The 21,087-nt window shown below is 45.5% G+C and overlaps 1 protein-coding gene across 1 annotated transcript in view; it reads right to left on the reverse strand.

Annotated features, from left to right (window-relative positions):
- The window catches only part of TMEM132D (transmembrane protein 132D), a 208,292-nt gene that overhangs the window by 20,701 nt on the left and 166,504 nt on the right, over nucleotides 1-21,087 (reverse strand). Inside the window, exon 5 of the mRNA XM_048322962.1 lies at nucleotides 16,178-16,321. Coding sequence (XP_048178919.1) covers nucleotides 16,178-16,321 — 144 coding nt within the window. The remainder of the gene's footprint in view (nucleotides 1-16,177; nucleotides 16,322-21,087) is intronic.

Genomic DNA, 21,087 nt, shown 5'->3' on the forward strand with positions numbered 1-21,087 from the left:
TGAGCTGAGCCATTTCTCAGCTGGTACTGAACAGAACAAGGACCAAAAGCTGCTGAAATCACTTGTGTAACTCAGACACCACCCCAGCAAGGGCACTGCATTTCAGTCACTTCAACACAGCGAAAAGGAGATGAAATATGGCTAGCAATGGCAGACTTTAGAGCTACAAGGACAAAGAGATTTCCATCTTGGTAACAGGAGGACTTCAAAGAGTTTTAAGGATCCAGTCCTCTTTCTGCTAGAGAGTTTGCCTAGGCAAAGTCTAGTTCTACTCCTCTGGCAAGTACTCAGATCTCCAACATCACAACTTAGGGGGAAAAAAAAGGAAAGATCTGTTGCAATATACATGTACTCATGCATGCACAGCAGGCTCTGGAAAGCTGGCCAACACTTTGAAGTGACTGGGGAAAAATAATGCAAGAGCAAAGCATGAAAAATTTCTGAAAGAGACCTGTGCCTTTTTAAGCCAAGAACCACTTGCAGAGAAGCATATCTGAGCAGGACTGTGCTCCAACAGCAGAGCAGCAGCCACAATACACAAGTGCCAGATGAAAGCTGGCATCAGCCAACACGGACAGGCTGGAGAGCCAGAGAATGTTTTCCAAGCCACACTTGCTGTAAAAGTGACTCCAGAGTTTGCATTGGAATGGGAGAATCCTTCCCCTCTGGAGCTGTGGGCGGGGACGCCGAGCAGGGAGGGGATTTCTGTCCTCTCCTGCCCCACCAACACAACCCTCCCACCCTCAGCTGCCTCAGTTTGGGGTTTCCAAGAGAACAGGGCACGGCTGTGGCACTGTTAAGGTGTGACACAGTGTCCCAGTGGCCCTGGCTGTGTGAGTGGCACCGGGCTGGGGCTCAGTGCCTGCCACACCTGTGCCCAACAAACCCCTCTGGGCACCTTGGCTTCCCTGGGAAGCAGCTCTGCATCCACCAGGCTGAGAGGGAGCTCTCATCATCATCCCACACTCCTCCCACCCTCTGCAAACCCCACTGCTTACTTTTCATTTCACAGCCCTAAACAAGCCCCTTGTGAGGTGCTGAGCTGAACCCAGGCTCCTCCAGCATCTCTCCAGGGACAGAAGTAATCCAAAACCACTTGCTCCCCGCTGTGAACAGAGGTCATTATTTTGACAAATTAGTTAAATCTCTCTCAGTCAGCAACGAGGACCGTGAATTATTCAACATGCATCTGTCTTTTTGCCTTACAAAAATGGCCTGTGAAGCAATAAGTGTATTTCACTTGAACCACTTCTGAAAGATGTAAGACAGTCTGGGTTCACTCCAATGCCCCTTGAAGTCAATGGGAGCCTTTCATTTAATTTTCATTTAATTAATTTCATTAAAGTTGCAGATGATGCCAAGCTGGGAGGGGTTAGAAGTTCTCTGGAGAACGAGCTTAGAATTTAAAATGAATTTTGTAGTGTAGAAAATTATTTGAAATAAATAGATGAGACTGAAGAAAGGTAAGGGCAAAGTATAAAGTAGGATAAAACCAATTAAGTGCAGGATGGGGAAGGATTGGCCTGGTGACATCAGTGAAGAAAAGGATTTGAACTAGAAAGGATCTGACTAGAAACTCTCCAGCTCTAGGGATCACTGAGCACTGGAAGATGATAATTAACAACTGCAGTAATAGTTAAGATCCGCTTAGACAAATGACTTTCAGGAATGTTTTCCATAGCTGGAAATATTGCTCCTTTCATCTCAGTTTGAAATTTTCAGTGATTTTTAAGCCTTATAGTGAGATATGGGACGCACAACTTTTCCTGTCTGTAGTCCATGCATGTCATCCACAAGAAATGCGGGTTTTCTGGGTAGAAAAGGAAACAAGTATTTCATCTTTCTTCCTCAGATTCAATATTGATCACAAAAGCAAAAGCAGGTCCTGTTGCACTGGAAAATATGTTTTGCACAATAACAGAGGCAGAAGAGCACAGCCCCTGTGAAAGCCACCCCTCACAGCTCCTCCGAAGGCAGGCTGTACTCAGCACCCTCCTGCCGCCCTGCACTGAACTAAAGTTTAGCGGTTTCAGTTACTGGAACGCAATTTAAATAAGTTTGCAGTGCACAAAGTAAATGTTACTTTGAACTTTCTTCTTTCCTTATGAGAAGTGAGAAAATGCTGAAGATACTCTCACCTGTATTTATAGCACTAGCAGTGATAATTTACATCACTTCGTGAAGCATTCTGATGTGCAAGACAAGCCACTGCCTGAAAATTGATCACATTTCATTAAATCGAGAAGATTCAAGGAAAAAAACGTATTAAAAAGATGGAAGAAAAGGCATCCTGTTTTCCTCAGACAGCTAAACAAAAGCCTGGCTTAGGCCCAGTGAAATCACCACGGATCAATACCGTCTCATTTCTGTGTCTCTTTCTTTGCACGGTCAGGTAAAATAATAACAACAATGGTGCTGATGATGAACATTTTATATTTGAACTATTCCCATTATCTAAAAGCATTTCAGCATTTTGCAAAAAACCTTCCTGACAACACTTTGTAAAGCACATCACAGTGAGGGCTCTGCTTATGACATAAATGTGTGTCTCTGTGTGCATTTTTTCATATAAATACCTGTTTATATAGTGCAGGTATCACTATCCTTATTGAGGAATGAAAGGAATTAACTGTTTACAAAGCTTTCCCATGGCCACAAAATGCTGGGGAATGTTATCTGCAAGTGCTATCTGGGATGAGAAATGACGTCTCATTACTCTGATGTCTGAGAATAATCAACCAAACAATGAAAACAGCTACATTTAGCATAAATAGGAAAGCCCGGCCAGAAGCATCTCCTCTCATATAGTCTAGAAAAAATTATTAAACAAACCCACACTCGTGGAATGGGTAGAAGTCCAGGTGAGAACTGAAGAGATGCAGTTTCTATTTAATCTCTGCCATTTGACCTCATAAAAGGCGTTTTTTGTGCTGTTTATTCATTTATGTTTTATTCATGTCTGTTCTGGCTGTCACAGGACAGGCTCTGATGGGGCACTGCAGTTCCTGGGCACTGAGGCTTGGTGCTGCTGGGAGATGCTGCAGGTGCTTTCCTAATAAAAATGTGCTCAAAGAGACAATGCCAAGCACAGCAAGAGCAAACCCCTGCCCGTGCCCACAGCCCAGACACAGCACTGAGGCTCTGGGGGGCTTGGGTCTGACAGCAGCAGAGCAAGGACAGCTCTCAGAACATGCTCAGGGTCAATGTAAGAGTAGAAAAACATCAGCTTTTCCCCCATAACCAAATAACAAAGCCCAGCTGTGCCCCAGCTCCCAGAGCAGCCAAGGGGGTGGCACGGCAGGGCAGCCAGGGGAAAGCAGAGGACCTTGCTGCCAACCTGAGCCCACAGCTCCTCCAAGCTTCCTTTTTCTTTCAGAGAACTGACAGAGGAACACATTCAATAAAATATTTCAGGAGCTGGTTTCAGCGAGGATAGGGAATCGAAGGTGGATGATAATTTGAAAGCATTTTGTAAGATTTTAGCTGCTTGTTCCGTATCGACTCTGATGGGAGTCGTGCTGCTTTGATCTTCCAAATGCTTTCACACTCCTTCCATCCTGACAAGCACTCGTACCATGGATCTGTTTACTGGGAAATTGAGGTGAGTCCTGAAGCTTGGTATCTGAACTACCTTCAAACAACCACGAAGAAAGAACAGCCAGATTGTGAGAGAGACTCCATCCGAACACCAGCTACCCTGTTGTATCGACACATCTTGCATGTTCTCAGGGGTTAGGAATTGATGATGTTAATAACAAAGTCTCATGGCTGATCAAGAAGCCCCAGTGAAGCTGTATTTCATGTGAGGACACCAGGGTGTGGAAGCTGCAGAAATGAGCAGGTGGTGGGTCTGTGTTCTCAGTAGCTGGATCTTTTCCAGAAAACTCCTATTTAAAGCTTAGGCAAACTCTGGACACTGAACAGGGCAACTGTGCCAGGCAGCAGCTTGTCTGTCCCACAGGGGTTGGAGAAGCAGAGCTTCAGCATTCCCAGGCAGATGAGTGGAGCAGTTTTCATGGCACTGCTGATGGGTTCAGGCAGATCCACGAGAGTTTCAGGTCTCTGCCGGGCACACGAGTGACACCACAGGGCAGCCTGTCCCACCTCGGGCATTCCACAGACACACGTGCTCTTTTAGACAGACCTCATGGCCAACCCCCCCACTCTCATGGATTCAGTGTGGGTGCTGTGCCTTCAGTGCTTCCCCTCTGCAAATCCCCCAAGTCCCTGCAGGCACCGGGGGCAGCTGCAGCCTCTCCTCTCGGTTTCCAGACGGCACGAACACACTGGACAGCTCAGCTCCATGGCAAGTTCCCTGGGAAGATGCACATAATTCATGCAAGCTCTTGGCACAGCGAGCTGGCAGCAGCTCACTTGGGTTTATCCTGCACGCTCACCGTGGGCTGAGGCCACAGCTGATGGCAAGGGCTGAGCTTTACTGGGGTGAAGCTGAGCTAAGCTGGAGCTGCAGCTGCCCATGAACGCCTGTGCCATCACTGAGCTCAGCCTGGGGCCTTTCTCTGCGAGAACTGTCGTTGTCTGATGGCTGTCACTCATCCACTGAGCTCTGAGGAACAGGGAGCCCTTTGCCTGCTGTGGCATTCAGTGGGCGCCACAAAGCCTTCTACACTTCCCCAGAACTCCTTGTGAGAATTTTAGGTGAGCTATCAAACTCCCCCTCAGGTGAATAAGGGCTGTCTGCCTCAGGAAGATGCTCTGGACTTGCTAAGGCTATTCAGATTTTTTTTTTTCAGAAGCAGAGGTGATCCTTACCATGCAAAATCACGTTATAAGAAGAGAAAAGCTGATTATAGGATGTGCATGGTTCCTCCCTGGACTCTTCTCTGCTGTGTCTCACCCAATCTCTGTGTATGGATGTGCATAATTCAGTGGACTGAGATACAGCAAGTAGGAACAGGGTCCCTTAACCCTCTTCTTGTCATTTGAAAAGCAGGACTCCATATAACAGAGGGAGAAGGGAAATGAAGATGTGATATTTGCAAGACAACCATGACTGCTGCAAATCTTGGCGTGGAGTTATTCATACCTTCAGGACTGCTGGGAATGAAGCTGCAATTCCAATTTGTTGGTTTCCAAACTAAAAAAAGAGTTGTTCTATCACCCTCAGATATTGAGAGGAGGTTTCAGCACAATTTCATCTGGATCTTTGAGCCTTCTTCCCTCAGACGTGTGCAGACAGGGGAGATTTCCCTTCCTCTGCAGTCATAGATGGATAGGTGTGAGTCCTGCAAGGCTTTCACAAGCTGAAACAAATCTTTCCACATTAGCAGACCCTTAGGTGGAGGAGCCACTCACAGGGAATCTGCAGCTGTCCTACCTCCTGTTACAGACAAAAAAGAAGAGAAGTGGCCTGGACAACTCAGTTCACCAAGAGGGCTTTCTTCCAAACCCCCATTGCTGGCTAGCATGGAAATGTCACTGTTTAGGCTCTTTGGATTATAGCAATTCCTCATTCCCAGAACTTCTGTAAAACTTCTGACTACATTTATGAGAAAAGGTTATTTTCTTAATACAGCAACTGAGTCCTGCAGAAGCAAGCTCCCTTGCAATACATTATTCCTCATGCAATTTTAAAGTTCGTCTACCTTAAGCAAATCTGGCTGTTTCAGCTAAAAGTTGTGCAGCCTTAGGCATTCTTTATCAGATGAGCAGATGATCTTTTTAACACCTCGAGTTTCTGAGTTTCATGTCTTCCACTAAATCAATCTCCCTCTCATGATTTGTATTTATATCGATGCCCAATTCCATTACAACTCTCTCTTATGCTTTTGCAATTTCCTCTATTATTCTTTCTTAGGTCTATAATATAATTTCAGTTGCTAACTCAGAGGCTGCCACTTCATATTTACGAACTGAAACTTGAATGTGCATTATTACTTTATTTCTACGAAAATCCATGATAACTAATGCAGTGATTCAATTTCTACCAAGAGGCTTACGTTTGGTTTCCAATCTGGCCTCCAACCTTCATTCCTCCAAACAAACTTTTACATCTCTATTTACATATTGGGATCATTAAAGTTCTTTTTATCTCCCTGTCTCAGTGGCTTCACAAGCTGTAATGGATTTAGGCAGGAGTTTAATTAGAAACTGCTCTTTTCTGTATTTGAGGCTACATTTCACGTGAAAGGGTAAAATATGCCTCTAACAAATGAAAGGCTTGATGTAAGCCCCCCAAAGCCCCAGGCTAGGTAAGTTTTAGTGGAGCAGACAATTGGACAGTGGGAGATCCTGCTGCTGGGTCCATTCCATAGGAAGCTGGCATTCATTTTATATCTTTGTAAGAAAATCACCCTCAGCAGTTTGCCTCTGTTTTGCCATGATACCCATGCAGACACAATCAGGTTGTTTTCAGCACGGCTTTTCCTTATTTTCTTTCTTCAGTGAGCATGGAATATCTCAGAGTTACATCTCAGAGACACACTCTGGTCAGCCTTGTCCCCTGCTCTGGCCCACCTGCACTCCTGTCCTGCTGTGAAGGGGAAAGGAACCACACGAGGCTTTTCCAGATAACGGCACTGGGCACTGCAGGGGCAGCTCCTCAAGTGCCAGGCTGGGCTCAGGGAAAGAAAACACCAAACTGCACAAGAGCCTGCCTGAGTGACGGCCTCATTGCGGTTCTACGATAAAAACTCATTAAAACTCAGGGCAGCCCTGCAGTGCCCATGGGATCTGCCAGCACAGCCTGGCCTGCCCTGGGACTGGCTCCAGAACACACTGGGCTCCACCAGCACTGGAACAGATTCTGTCCTCACTGCTTCCTGTGCTGGTCCGTGAAGGAAGTCCTCTCTCAGATAATGAGGTTCTGGGACCATCCCATTCATTCTTCTTCCCCAATAATTTCTTTTGTGCAGTTTTCCTGTGTTGAGCACACTTTATGCTACTTAATGTCTTGTTTTAGCCACTCGGTTTCACCCACTCAACAGCAACAAAACCACCAACCAGCCTGTGAAGAAAACCCTTATCAGTAATTAGCCTCACAGGATATCAGATGGCAACTGTCAGCTCTGGGTACCAAAGAGCCCAGGATGAGGTTAATCACACCTCCACACAGCTGCCCCAGCAGCCTGAGCTGCAAGAAATGAGTATCAATGAATGCTGTCCAGCTGAATCTGCTCAGAGAAGAGAGAGCTCCAGATGAGATTAGACACACACATTGTTTAACCTGGGAACAAAGGGCACCATTTGGAAAACTACACGTCAAGGTGTCTCCAAAAATTAGCACAGCACATACAGCTGTGGTGCCAGAGGGGCTGCTTCTCATCCCGTCTGCAGGCCTGTGTGAAATCCTTGTGATGCAATGCTGAGCCCCAGGGAAACAGAGGTTTTCAAGATTTGTTACGAGCTTGAAACTCAGCTCAGCATCATCAAAACGTGTGAAGAACTTTCAAGGAAACACGGGCTGACTTATGGCTGCGGCACTGGAACAAGTGAAATTGGCTCTGGCTGATCTTTGCTTTCAGCGGGAAGCCAATGCCAGACAAACCCATCCAGTGACAGCGAGAGCTGTGCTCAGACACAAACAATTTCCCAGGAAGGAACAGACTTCTCTTCATCACATACAGTGCAGAGCAATCCCATTAACTACACTGGGTTAAATTTGGATTTTCAGTGGCAGAAATGACATCCAATCATTAACAGAACTTGTGTGTGTGTGTGCATGTGAGACCGACTTTTTTTTTCAGTGACAGTCAAGTGCAATTAATATAATGCTCACAGACAATGCATAAAATATAGTTTAGTACCATCCATTGTGCCTTTAGAAGCCTACTCACCAGGACAAATGATACTTCCCTTCATTACTGAAGTTTCACTTCTCCCTCTCTGCCTTTTAGTGGAATGAAATGGAGCATGTAATGGAATGTCATATTCATAGATTTCATTTCGGTATCAGCTCCAGGTCTGCCCAAAATCTCAAACACTACAACAGCTTTTACATGCTCACAAATGCTCAAAGAAATTGCTGAGGGCACTCAAATCCCGAAGTCTAAAGAAGATGCCCTAAATTTACTCAAACAAAACCCCTTTACAGCTGCAAAATAATTACCTGCTTGCAAATAATCACATTATTTTTAATAGCTGTTATACTGAACAGATTATTTAAGTTGGGAGAAAATATCAGCTTTGTGTAATACCCACCTGCTCTAAATACACAGTTACACTTTTAACTAAAATTGAAGAGCCATTAAAGCCACTTTTTGTAGGTGCTTAGGTTTCTAATTTGCAATTAAATTAATTGGATTTGAATGCCTAAATTGGTTCAGAAATCAGGCTTATCATCCAATAACGAGTTAAACAGGACAATGCTGCAAACCAAGGCTAAAACAGGAAAGTTGTTCAGCATTTCTGTGGGAAGCTGATGGGGGAAACCATAGCACCAGTGTGTCCTACAAACAAATACAGCACCCAAGCCACAGTCTCAGAAAAGGAGACCAGAGCCTGCCACGTGTAAAGCATGAGAACTGTTATAGATAATCATTTCTGGTGATAAACTGCACTCAGAGAACTTGTGTTCTGGCATCTCAAACACTTTTCACATGTGTTTGACTGATATATGTATACTTTCTTTTCTCTTGAAATCCTTAAGTACTGCATAGTTTTTTTACAGCACTGCAAAGAGAAAAAGTACATGGGTAGCCAAAAGTCACCATCCTAAAAGGAATGCAAAATGCTCCAGACAGTGAACGAAAGAGAGGAATCTTCAGTCAACCAACCTTCACAGACTCTGTTACATAAGAAATTTGAAAATATTTCTAAATCCTTCCTTACTCAGGCACTGATATTGTATCATGACAGAATTTTGTATGGGCTGTGATTAAGTGAAATTTAACAGGAGTGATTTCTGAAGAGCCTGTGCTCTGTCCTAGTTAGGGTTATGTATGTTATTAACAACCATAATGACGATGCTTATACATTACATTTTATGTCTCAAAGCAAATCTTCAGGGATTTAGCATTAATGCTCTTTATCTGTCAAGGTAATTCAGAGCTATTATACACCTTTTGTGTGTGTCTCTGCTGAGACAGATCAAATAAATGACGTGCCAGGGCCCACAATGGCACAGCGATGTCACAGCTGAAAGCACATGCCAGAGCCCACGCTATCACCAGCACATTTCAATGCAGCCTCTCAGAAACCATGCAATGGGTTATCCAGTTGTGATCCCATCTTATTAAGGAAGAAATGAAAATCAAGTGTCACACGCTGTGTGCAGGCTGAGCCCTTATTAGAATCTGCAGCACCTAAAATCCCATCCAGGTTTAGCCATTAGAGCGTGATTCCCTCCTTCATTAGAACGAAGGCAGAACAGGACAGCATTGAAAATTCAGGTTCATGATGCCCTTTCGACCCCAGCCTTCCTAACACATGCAGCCTCCCCTTTTCCTGCACAGATGTATGTCCAGAATCAGCCCTGTTCTTCCAATTGCCTCTGAGACCTCTAGGAATCCTGCAAGTATCCCATAGCTAATGTTCAGGATACTTCAGCTCTGACCACCAGTTTCTCTGTAACTCCAGAACATGAGCTTCATCCTCAGCAAATACTGACACAGCCCTTGGATCTGAGCACATTTAAATCAGCTGAAAATGTCTTGTCACATGTATTTTTATTTTAGCAAGACCAACCCCTTCCACACCCAATACAACATCTGGACAGTCCTGCAAATGATAAGCAAAAGCAAATAATTTAGTGGCTATGCTGTACCTGATGTGTCCAGAGAAGTCCTCAGTTGGGCTGAGAAGACAGTCATTTACATGGCATTGTGTAACTTCTCACTGTGGTAACAGCAACACCGAGCTTTGTGCCATGATCGGGAGGATGGCTCGGAGCTGGCACCAGGAGCTGTGAACACCTCACCTCATCAGAGAGAGTGGCACATGGCCACTGCAACTGCAGAATGCACTGGGAACTTTTTAAGAGGAAGAATGGCAATTTATAGTCATTAATGCAAGCTCCTGCTTTGGAGACAGGTGCTGGTGGATGATCTGGGCCCAGTTTAGCTCACTCCCATCAGTGGAACATCACCACGTGCTTTCAGTGCTGCACTGCTGCCTCAGCCCAGCGGAAGGAAGCAGGGAACTCATTTCCCTTTGCATTGTCTGCTCCTTCCTCCCTCAGCACATTTTCTCTAGAGATAAACCAATCTCTTCTCATGGAAGCATTTCTCAAAACTAGGGCTCAGTGTGCAATGAGGAGGGTTTGGAAAGCAGCTAAAAACCCCTAAATGCCCTTTGCAAGTCCAGGGGATTTGGACATACCCACAGGGGTGTCTCCCACTGCCCAGATCTGACGCTCAGGTGAGGCACCTGGAAAATCTTCACCATCCTTCCTGAGCACCTTCCCTGAGGAGATTCACAGGCACAGGGATGGGAGCAGCCTTCTCCAGGGATGGGAATGACGGTCAGGCTAATGATGTGACAGCAAGGGAATGCCTGTGCAAAGCCCTGGTGTCATTTAAGCAAGCACACAACAGCAAGAAGCACTCCTGGCCATCCTCACCCTCTGCTACTGATCCCTGCTCCAGTGTCACTCCTTCCCCAGTGCTGGCACTGTGAGCATCCCAAATGAACTCACTCAGGGGGCAGGGAGCTGAGCAGGCAGACAGTTCATTCACCAGAGAAAGAAATGGATCCATTTTCACTCCTGGGCAGCAGAGACAGGGATGGCAGCTCCGTGTTAGCTTTAAAGTGTCACAGAACTGCACCTTAGCAGTGCTTTAGCACATCAGGGACATTCATCAGCCCCTTTTGGGTTCAGCAAATGATTAAATTTGCTCACTGGGATCCCCCTTGGCATTACTGTTGGGATGTTCTTTAGATTTTGCCTCATTCTTTTTATGGACATAGACATATTCCTCGCTATAAAGGAAGAGAAATACCCACAGAAAGAGATTACCATCCCTGGCTCCACAAGAACACATATTCTTTCCCATGAAGCACAAAACCCCCAGATTTCTGGGTATCTTCTGTAGAATTTTGAAAAAGCCTCAATTCAGAAATTATTTGGATTTTTTTTTCCATTACAGAGAAGTTTTTTATCTTATGAGCTTCCAGTCTTTCAGAAATACAAAGGGAGTGCAGGCAACAGTGGCTGTCCCACTGGGGCTTTCAGTATGGATGATTACAAATAGGCAAATAACACCGCAGAAACCTTGTTACTTCCCAAGATTCACATCAGAATGATGAATTGGCAGAATATGAAAGAGACAAATCCAGTAACTTCAACAGCTTTAGGTGAGTTTCATACAATTCCTGTGAGAGGCAAGTCTGTTGTATCAGTTCTACATTCAGAATTCATCTTTGCCACATCTGTTTTTCATATCAGAGAGAGATTAAAATTGTGCCTTGTCCCTTTATAACCAACACCAGCAGCACATGAACTGAACTCTACAGTTATTATTACAACTTTCAGTTTTGACAGTGCATTCTTCTGAGATTGTCCTGTATCCTGATTACCAGAGCAGAGCAGAAAAAGCATTTTCATTTTTAAAGTTGCTTCATCCTAAGGTGAAAAGGTCAGATAGATTCCAATGTCAGGAATAGTAAAACTGAGTTTAAATGACAGGACATGACTTCTTCATTTTCTATCAAAATGAAATGTTTAGACATTGCAGAGAACAAAAACATACATTTGCTGACTTAAATCAAGATTGTTTCCAAGATGGATCAAATTTTTTTTGGATGGAGTAAGGCCATTCAGCTGGTGAGATAAATCACATTATGGAAAACCATGGCATGAACTTGATCTTCACTGAACCCTCAAGGCACAAATTTATCAATTATGTTATATATTATATATTATATATTATATATTATATATAAAATACTGCACATTCTGGTTAGCCAGTTTACCAGATCACTGCTTTTCTAACAGGGGCTTGCTCTTCCCACTTTGCCCCGTCCCCAGTGCAGGAGGATTCCTCCTCTCCTGTCCTTCTCCTGCACTAATCCCCTGCAGCAAGCACAGGGTGAGCACTCGGCTTCCCCCGTCTGACCTGGTCAGTTTTTAGACCCAATGAGCCACAATGAACATCTCAACTCACTCTAAGCTCGGCTTAAACTTCAGAGATCACCGGGAAACTGGGATTCTTCCCACCCTTGGTTTCAAAGTTTGGTGTATCCTTGCAGTGCCTCCATGGGGGCTCACACCTTTGCCCTGCAGCTGTGAGGGTTCTCCTTTCCAGCTGAAAATGTGCGTGATCCCATGGATCCAGGAATGTGCTGTAAGAGGAATACCCATGGACTGCCACTGCAGCACAGTGCTGAGATCTGCAGCACTGGAGCTGCCAGTGCTCAGCTATGGAGCAGATAAAATCCTGGACTCAATTTTCTCCCTTTGAGTTTTTACTCTGTCACTCCACTGACTTTAGAAGGATTCAACTTCTCCCTGAAGTGCACCAGTGTAAGAAAGAAAAGGAACAGCTGTTAAAAGTTTAATGCTTTAAAACACTGTCTGCTTCAGGCTACTTTAAATGCTCTGACACTTCAGCTTCCGTAAAGTCTCTCACATGATTAAAACAACGTTATTTTGCCACTGATAAAACCACACTAAGTGTTATTGCAAGATTTCTTAGCCTGCAGCAATATTTTACAAATTGCCAGGTGTGCTGCTCCCCTCTAAAACACTCCAAAGTGTCAGAGCAGAGCAGCCCTTCCCTGGGCCAGCCCGGAGCTCTGCTGCGGCGGTGGCTGCCCCGCTCTGCAGCATCCCGGGGCAGCAAGGGGGGACCAGCGCTCCTGCCCGGCCTCTCATGCCCAGCCAGACCCACGAGACCCTGCAGAGGACAAGAGCAGCGCCAGGCAAGCCCCCCGCAGGCAGGACGGGCTGGAGAGCTTTGGGAAATGGGAACTGGCAGTGAGAGAGGCCCTGCAGGGCTCTGGGCACAGCACACAGCTCTGGGGTAATGCCCAGGCTGTGCCAAGGATGCCAGCAGCAGCAACCCTCCTTGCACCCCCTGAGCCCCACGAGAGCAAAAAGCCCACCTGCCGCGGCCCCAGGAGCACAAGGTGCTCTAGGAGGAAATCAGCTGAAGGTGCTTTGTTGGAAAAGCCACAAGTTTGGGTAACACACAGATTTGGAGTGGAGTCCTCTATGAAATACACAGCACAGCACAAAAAAGGGGCAGAGGAACTGAATCCTGTTCCCAGTGTTGGCACCAGTCACTGTGTGACTTCTGTCAAGTGGCTTCTGAGCAGAGCTCAGAATACTGGAACTTTCAGGTGTCTGATCAAACAAAAGGAACATAAAGGTGTTTTTGTTTCAGGGAAACCAAAACACAGATTTTCAATTAACTCATCAAACTGAAAACCCAGAGCACTGGCAAGTGTTGCTTTGGAAACTTCCAGGCTTTGTTGAGCCTTGAAAAAAAAATGGCCATTTGGAAACAGAAATGTCTTTTCAAAATGGAAGATTAAAAGAAGCTGATTTTTCTTTTCTCCTCATTCTTGATTTAAATCATCTTGAGGGTTTATCCCTTACTAATAACTCAGCAAAATAAAGTCTGCTCAAAAATCTCTCTTTTTTTTCCACTAATTCAGTAGGAGTTTTGCCATCTACAAGTGGACAGAACTTTAGAGCACTTTGAAATTTACACCTTAACTTTTCTGTGTCTCACAGTCCTCATTTGTGAAACAGAGTCGGTAACAACCTCCATTTTTTGGTGTGGTTACTCTGTCATGCTGGACCAAATAATTTCTGATAATCATTTGTCAATAGAAGTATCGTTTCAGTGGACTAAGTTCTGCTCTGACATATTCACCCAAGTTCAGGTAGGTGCAGTTAGGCACGAAATGAGTCAGTGCAGAGTTTGGACCAGCTCTTTAAAGTTCTTTGAAGTCTCAGATGAAAGAAGTGAGTAATAAATGTGGACCCTGAAATGAAAAGAAGAATGAGGTATCCTCATTGTGCAAGGAAAATGAGCTTAATCTCATTGTTAATCAACACCAAAAAACTAGCAATAAAAGCTAAGCCACGAAGACATAATCAATCTGTTAGATGCTACTTGACAGATGCATTGAAAAACAGCAACAGTAAAGACCCGGAGAAATGTAATCTTAGTCTTTATATTTCAATGGGCATCTTAAGCAGATTTTTCTTCCATTTTCTATTCACTGCTCTAACGCCCAGAGAACAGAAACTCTAATTACTGCTGCATGCTGAAGGCTGGCCAGTAATTACATATCTTTATCTTCATTAGATGCCCGTGAACAAGGCTTGGCCTGAGACAGAGCAGGTAAACTGGAAGCTCAGAGAGACAGTTCCAATTGAGAGCTCACTTTAAACTGGCAATTCATTTTAGCTCTGCAGAAACCTCTCTGCTGCTGCAGAGGGGAGAGCAGGAGCCCAGAACGTCCTGATCTCTGCTGGTGACAGCCTGGTTTGACACAGGGCTGGCACTGACACCACTGTTAATGGTGTGCACATGAATAAGATTAAACTCACGAGCATTGATTGGTAGATTCATGTCCTTACAGGCAACGACTGAAACTTCAGAAAGCAAAGCTGATTGTTTACATCTTCCAAATGATATATTTGCTTTCAAAATCTTTTTTTCCAATTCACCAAAAAAAAATTAAATAGTAGATGAGTGAGCTTGTCAGGACTTAGTCCATTAACTCCCACACATAAGGACAAATAATTTCCTTCTGTTTTTAAATCTCGATTAATCAAGTCCAACAGTTTGCTATATTTAGCAGATTTACCAGATACAAAAGGGTTTCATAGAAGAAAAAAACCTCAAACCCTAAAGGTTACTACCAGTACAGTCAGAAAGACACATTTAATCAGAAGATACCAACAGGGTGGCTGATCAGATAAACAGGAACACTGAGTAGATTCTAAAAGGGAAGCATAAAAAATACTAAACTTTGAAATTGCTGGGGTTCATCTCATGTATAAGAAATTACCACAAAGGAATTATTTAAAACAAGTCCAATGAGCATAAAAATCGCCTTTTTTTTGTTGTTGTTAGAAAAGATCTTTAGAGATAGCTCAAGAAAGACCAGTCACACCTCTGCCCAGCTCTGTTTCTCCCTTACTCTGCCCCGAGTTGTCACTGGCTCTGTGACACGAAGCCACCAAACCTGGGTACGCCTCAAACTTCCAACAGTTTCCCATATGACAGTAACAAGAATCTACTCATTTGTGCCTACAGAGGCAAAAAACGCCCACCAGGAAGGGTGGCTTGGAGGTGCTGGGGCTCAGGGAGGCTTTGGAGCTCCACAGAGCCCTCAGCTGCTGCAGTGCACACCCGAAGGAGCCGGGGTGAGAGGCAGAACCCTCAGCGACCCAGGCAGCTCCTGGCAAGGCAAGCCTCCCAGAGGCCAAGTCCTCAATAAGGAGCAGTGCCCAGGAGTTAATGGGATAACAGCGATTCCCAGCAGCTGGGAGGGTGGCCTGGAGGGTTTGTAATCAGTTTGTGACATGCTGGTTATCTGGAAAAAAAAAAAAATTCAATTTTAACTTTTATTTGTAGCCACATCTCTTGTTTCCTCTTTTCCAGTGACAGCCACAGAGGAGTTTGTGAAAAGATAAAAGCTGCTGCAGACAAGGCAAGTGTGTGTCACCGTGCTGGAACCCTCTGTGCCTTACCTGCCACCACCACCACTGCTGAGCAGCTCCTTCCACGTAATCATTCATCAAGCAGAGAGAAATACGCACCATTTCTTACAGGATTTTAGTACTAATATTGGTACTTGCTGAAAGCCTTCAAGAAGCACCGATTTTCTTAAGGCTCCAGTCTGACCCTCCAATTTCAGTAGGAAAAAGGAAGTTAAAGGCACTCCTGCGAGCTCTCACCTCACCCTGGCCAGCAAAGCACACCCTGAGCCACGACTGAGAGCAGCAGTACAGCTGCCAACACTCCTGAACCTACACAGCCCATGGAACTGGAAAGGCAAAGGGACAGGGAACTCTGAAAACACTTGGAAAGCGGGAAGTGTCAGACAATCCCGAGTGTTTGACGAGCAGGATGGAAAACTGTGATTTTGTGTTTGGTTTGTTGCTTCACTGAACCGAGCTACACAGCAGTAACAGCAATCATAAATGCTGGTGTTCCAGCAGCAGAGCAGTCAGGAAAATAAAAGAACTCGTTCCATTAGAGAGCAGCACTGTTCTGCAGGGCCTCTGCCTTGGTGTGACGGAGCAGCCTGGTCCTACCTTAATGACGTCTTCATCTGATGATCTGCATTCCACAGATTCCACGAGATCAGTCACAGTCCCATCATCTTCCACAGAAACCACTTTGACTGGGACAGCCACTGTTTTCCCAGTGAGAATAGCTGTGTTCAGGATCTCTGCTTCCTAAGAGAAAAGAAAAAAAAGGGCCCTTTAGTATCCGTATTTTGCTATTAATGCATTAGTACCACCTAGACTGAGCTTTACTGTAATTCCTAATGCCTATGGCAAGAACGGTGCTCCAAGTGCAGCAGGCAGGAAAGGCAGATTTCCTCCCTGCAATCCTGGAACCAAACTCCCAGTTCTGATTCAGGGCTGCTGAGACCTGTCATGCCCTAATTGCTGTTTCAGGAATGCTCACCAAGTGCTAGAGCAGCCCAGCACCTGGGGAGTGACCCTGCACCACATAAACAAAGCACCTGGCTGTGGCATCAGCCTAAGCAGCACATTAAGTATCTTGATTATCACATAGAAATGTCTCAAGTCTTGCTGGTTTACCCACAAATCTGTTTTCTGGAAGTTTCCTACAAATACTGACATTCTGTGCCTGGACACTCAGGCTGGCCACGCACATGGACACAGCTCGAGGGGCAGCATTTAAGCTGCTCCTGGGGAGGCAATCTTGGCCAAGTCAGCACCTCAGAGGCTGTAAACAGTGGCACTGCCTCTCCTGACAGGTCACAGGGCTTCCTCTCTGGTGGAATTAGTTAAAGATTCAGGTCCTATGTAAAGGACTGCGTGGAATCAGGCCCTCCTCGGTTTTCTAGGATTTATCCTGGCTCTTGCTGGGCAAGCACTTACCCACAACTCTTTCTTTACCTTTTAAAGAGGCTTGTGCAAACCCAGCCTCTCCCAGAAAGACAAGGGATGCTGAGAGGGCCTGGGCTCTTTAAACGAAGTGAGCTCCGTGGGGAGCGGTGCCTGTGGCACCTCACTGCTGTGATGAGGATTATTGCAAAACACACTCCTTCCGTTTGATTCACCACTTCTTAGTTAAAAGTGCTGAGTTCTGATTATCTGAAGAGCATCAGACTAAACAGGGCTCTTTGTCACCTGGGTGTCACCTCTGTCTGGCACCACAGAACCGCTGATCTCTGCCAAGACACTCAGAGCACAAATTGCTGCCCGAGTCCTTCCACCCCTAATTGCAAGATCCTGCTCATTTCTGGAAAGTTCTCTGAGCCTTTCAGAGCTGTGCCTGTGAAGCTTGGACCATCCTGTCGAACAAGAGGCTCTTGATTTCAGCTGGCTCTTGTGCAATAAAGGCTTCCCAAGCCCCCCAAGTGCTAAATTCTCATTATCTAAATAGCTCCCACTATGAGCTCTGAGAGAGACCTGGTTTTACTCGTGGAAGACAAGAAAGTGGCAGATTGGAACCAAGTTACCAGAAGATGATGGCTGCTCCTACTGCCTCTTGGGCTAAAGGGGAGAAGCTGAGAGCTCTCTCCTCTAAAGCATTCAGATCAAAAAGATCTTTTCCTCTTACTTAAAGAAACAGACACACTTTATTCAGACTCAAAGCGATATTTAAAGAAAGAAAAAAACCCCTCCTGGTCACTTGATAGCTGCTTTGCTAAGGTTGCCCCATCCTCACCATGATCTTTAGGGAAGGGAGAAAGAGGATTTCACAAAAAGAGAACTTGAGAAGAAAATCCTCTCCCTCCCTCAGCACAAAAGCCCTTCAGATATTTTGAAATTATAATTCATACAAAGGCGAGAATATCTGCCTGTACAGTCAGGTCTGTCTTGAGCACGCATTTGTTCTCAGTGCAGAACATACTGCTCAAGCAACTGAGTTCTCAGATTTGCAATTAAGTTTCCAGTTCTTTGATTTTTTCCCCATCTGTGCTTTGTACCAAAGCTACTGTACGCAGGTTACTCAGAAACTCTTGCTGCTCTCCTGTACGCTCCACAGAGCTGCAAATGGGGGCAGCTTGACAGAACAAACACTGTTGAGCATCCACTGTAATTACAGAATCCAGGTGCTATGTCCTGGTGTTAGTGATTTTGGAAACACTTGGGCATGAATCTCCTTTCACTGGGACTATTCAAAGCCACACCACCTACCAAGCTGCTCACACCTCGTGCCAAGCTGAGAAGAGCTGCTCCCCCAAGCAGGAACAGCTCGCTCCCTCCCGTGCATCCATTACAGTGTGACCCTTGCAATTATTTCATAAAGCAAAGGGAAGTTTAATAACCAAGCCTTTGAAACAGGGTGATTAATGAGGTCTGCTTACCAAAGGCAAATGTAATTTCCCCTGGTAAGAGCCGGTAACTGAGAATAATTCTCAAAAACTCCACGAATTTCTTTAGAGTCTCCAAGTTTTCCAGTGCTAGCTTTGGATATTCCGAGCACAGAGTGCATCCTGATCCAGCTGTGCCCTGCCCCTGTGTGGAACGCCTGTACAGCTGGGCTGTGGTGCCCCAGCTGCTCCTGCCACTGCCCTGCTCTCCTGGGCTATGGCACATCTGATGCACCGGGAACTGCTGCGTGTCCAGGGCTCCCCTGGCTGCACAGCTCGGTGGCACGGCCTCAGTCCTGCCCCAGAGCCCCGTGGGAGGCTGCAGCCTGGCAGCTCCGTGCTTAACCCGCTGTAAATAATCACAGCACTCAAAGCACGAGACGAGCACGTTCCTCCCTGACTGAGGTAAGGAAGCGAATACATCTTGTCTCTACCTGAAATCAAAGATCCCAGATTCAAAGTTTTGTAGCTTTTGTCTGGATCCACACCCCAGAGCCATGTTCAGAAACACAGAGTTTTCAGAACTGTGCATGGTCTGTACCCCTGCAATGAGCAAGACAGGATGGTGTTACTGCTTCTCAGACCATCACAAAAATCTCCAAAACAATCTTTGTCCCCTGTCTCTCCCAAAGAAATGAGGGAGGTGAGGGGCAAGAAGGAATGCCAAGGGTTCATACAAATGGCTGAGGTGGTTCTCTGACTTTCAATCAACAGCTGCTTGTTCAGTGTCAGGAAAGCAAAGCCACCCAGGGTCTCTGCAGCAGGAGGAGGGCAGAGCAGGCTGGCACTGGGCTGGAACTGGGCTGGCACTGGGCTGAAATTGGGCTGGCACTGGGTTGGAACCGGGCTGGCACTGGGCTGGAACTGGGCTGGCACTGGGCTGGAATTGGGCTGGCACTGGGCTGGCACTGGGTTGGAACTGGGCTGGCACTGGGCTGGCACTGGGCTGGAATTGGGCTGGCACTGGGCTGCCACTGGGTTGGAACCGGGCTGGCACTGGGCTGAAATTGGGCTGGCACTGGGTTGGAACCGGGCTGGCACTGGGCTGGAATTGGGCTGGCACTGGGCTGGAACTGGGATGGCACTGGGCTGAAATTGGGCTGGCACTGGGTTGGAACCGGGCTGGCACTGGGCTGGAATTGGGCTGGCACTGGGCTGGAACTGGGATGGCACTGGGCTGAAATTGGGCTGGCACTGGGCTGGAACTGGGCTGGCACTGGGTTGGAACCGGGATGGCACTGGGCTGACCTGCCCTGCAGTCACTGAGCTGGATATTCTGCTGGCAGAGATTTCAGTACATCCACGTGGAAGGACTCGAGGATGATTTCTTTGGGCACCTGGTTTGCATCTCACCCCTGAACAGAGAGCAGTAATAACCATTTACACCAACTTACACAGCAGGGGCACAGCAAAATGCTCCTTCAGGCATTTGTTTAATGGCCAGAAAGGGCTGAGCGTTCCCCTGCTGAAAGCACATGAAAATTACTTCATTTTGAGGAAACGAACATGATACTTATTTAGCTACACTGAGATTTACAGGGCAGAGCCTCAGCATGTAAAAGCTATAAATCTAAATAGTTACTAATTTAAAACTGTTGCTTTTTGCTGCTTGAGTGAAAAAGGAATCTCCTGAAGAAATATTATGTTCTTTATCTATAACTAACATAGATTACAGGAGAGAAGGTGTCAGGGCACTTCAGGGTGGGAATAGTTATGCTTTTGCACAGCTGCAGCCAAACAGTCTCACTGTTAAAAGTTGATTCCCTCAGCAGCTATTAAAAAGATGCTGAACTTTCTCTAACTATTAACACTGCATATCTCTATAATTCACTTACACTGAGCCCCTCCAATAATAAAATGAAATAATAATCAGAGAAAAACATGTCTCTCCTTGTATTAGAAATGGAAGACCAGGTAATCTTTACTCTGAAATTGCTACCATGGTAAATAAATAGTAATACTTTAAAGAAGATGCTGGAGTGAGTGTTCTTTGCTTACTGAAGAGATTCATATTAAATAACTGAGCATATTAAGCCCTCCAGCAGAAACATATTCAGAAGATGTACACAGTAGGCATCTATTTAAGTTGAAATGCAGAAGTGAATACCTATTAGTTTTTTCAATTTTAATAGGTAGCTTCCCTGAAATTTAATTTCCCTTCAGACATCTTTTGCCTTGTATTTCCTAGGGTGAATAAAAAGGACTTTAACAATATCTTTATACATCTTTCTGAATTTCTGTTTCTGCCCCCACTCGTCTGTGTATACACAGTATTTCCTAATGTTTGAATGTGTGTGTGTATATATATATATATATATATACTTTTTGAAGAAATAAATGCATGGCCAACTCATGTTTAGCTTTGATTCAGCTGCACCTGAACTCCACTCTCAGTTCAGTACACAAGGAGCTCCTTCCTGAACCTCCTGACTCCGAGGGAGGCTCTCCCTGACAGTTCTGTGTGACCCTGTCTGTAACTACTCGAGCACCTTGCCACTGAATCCCATCAAACCACATTTACCATCGGACTTTGTTAACTCGCTGCCTTAATTATCAATAAAATATTGTTGCTTTTCTCTTGCATGTGAAGTGCACCATTCCACCCACCACACTCACACCCTTCAGGAGGAGAAGTGCTTGTCCCACTAC

The sequence above is a fragment of the Corvus hawaiiensis genome, chromosome 18, assembly GCF_020740725.1.
Source record: "Corvus hawaiiensis isolate bCorHaw1 chromosome 18, bCorHaw1.pri.cur, whole genome shotgun sequence".
In the NCBI taxonomy this organism is placed as follows: Eukaryota; Metazoa; Chordata; class Aves; order Passeriformes; family Corvidae; genus Corvus; species Corvus hawaiiensis.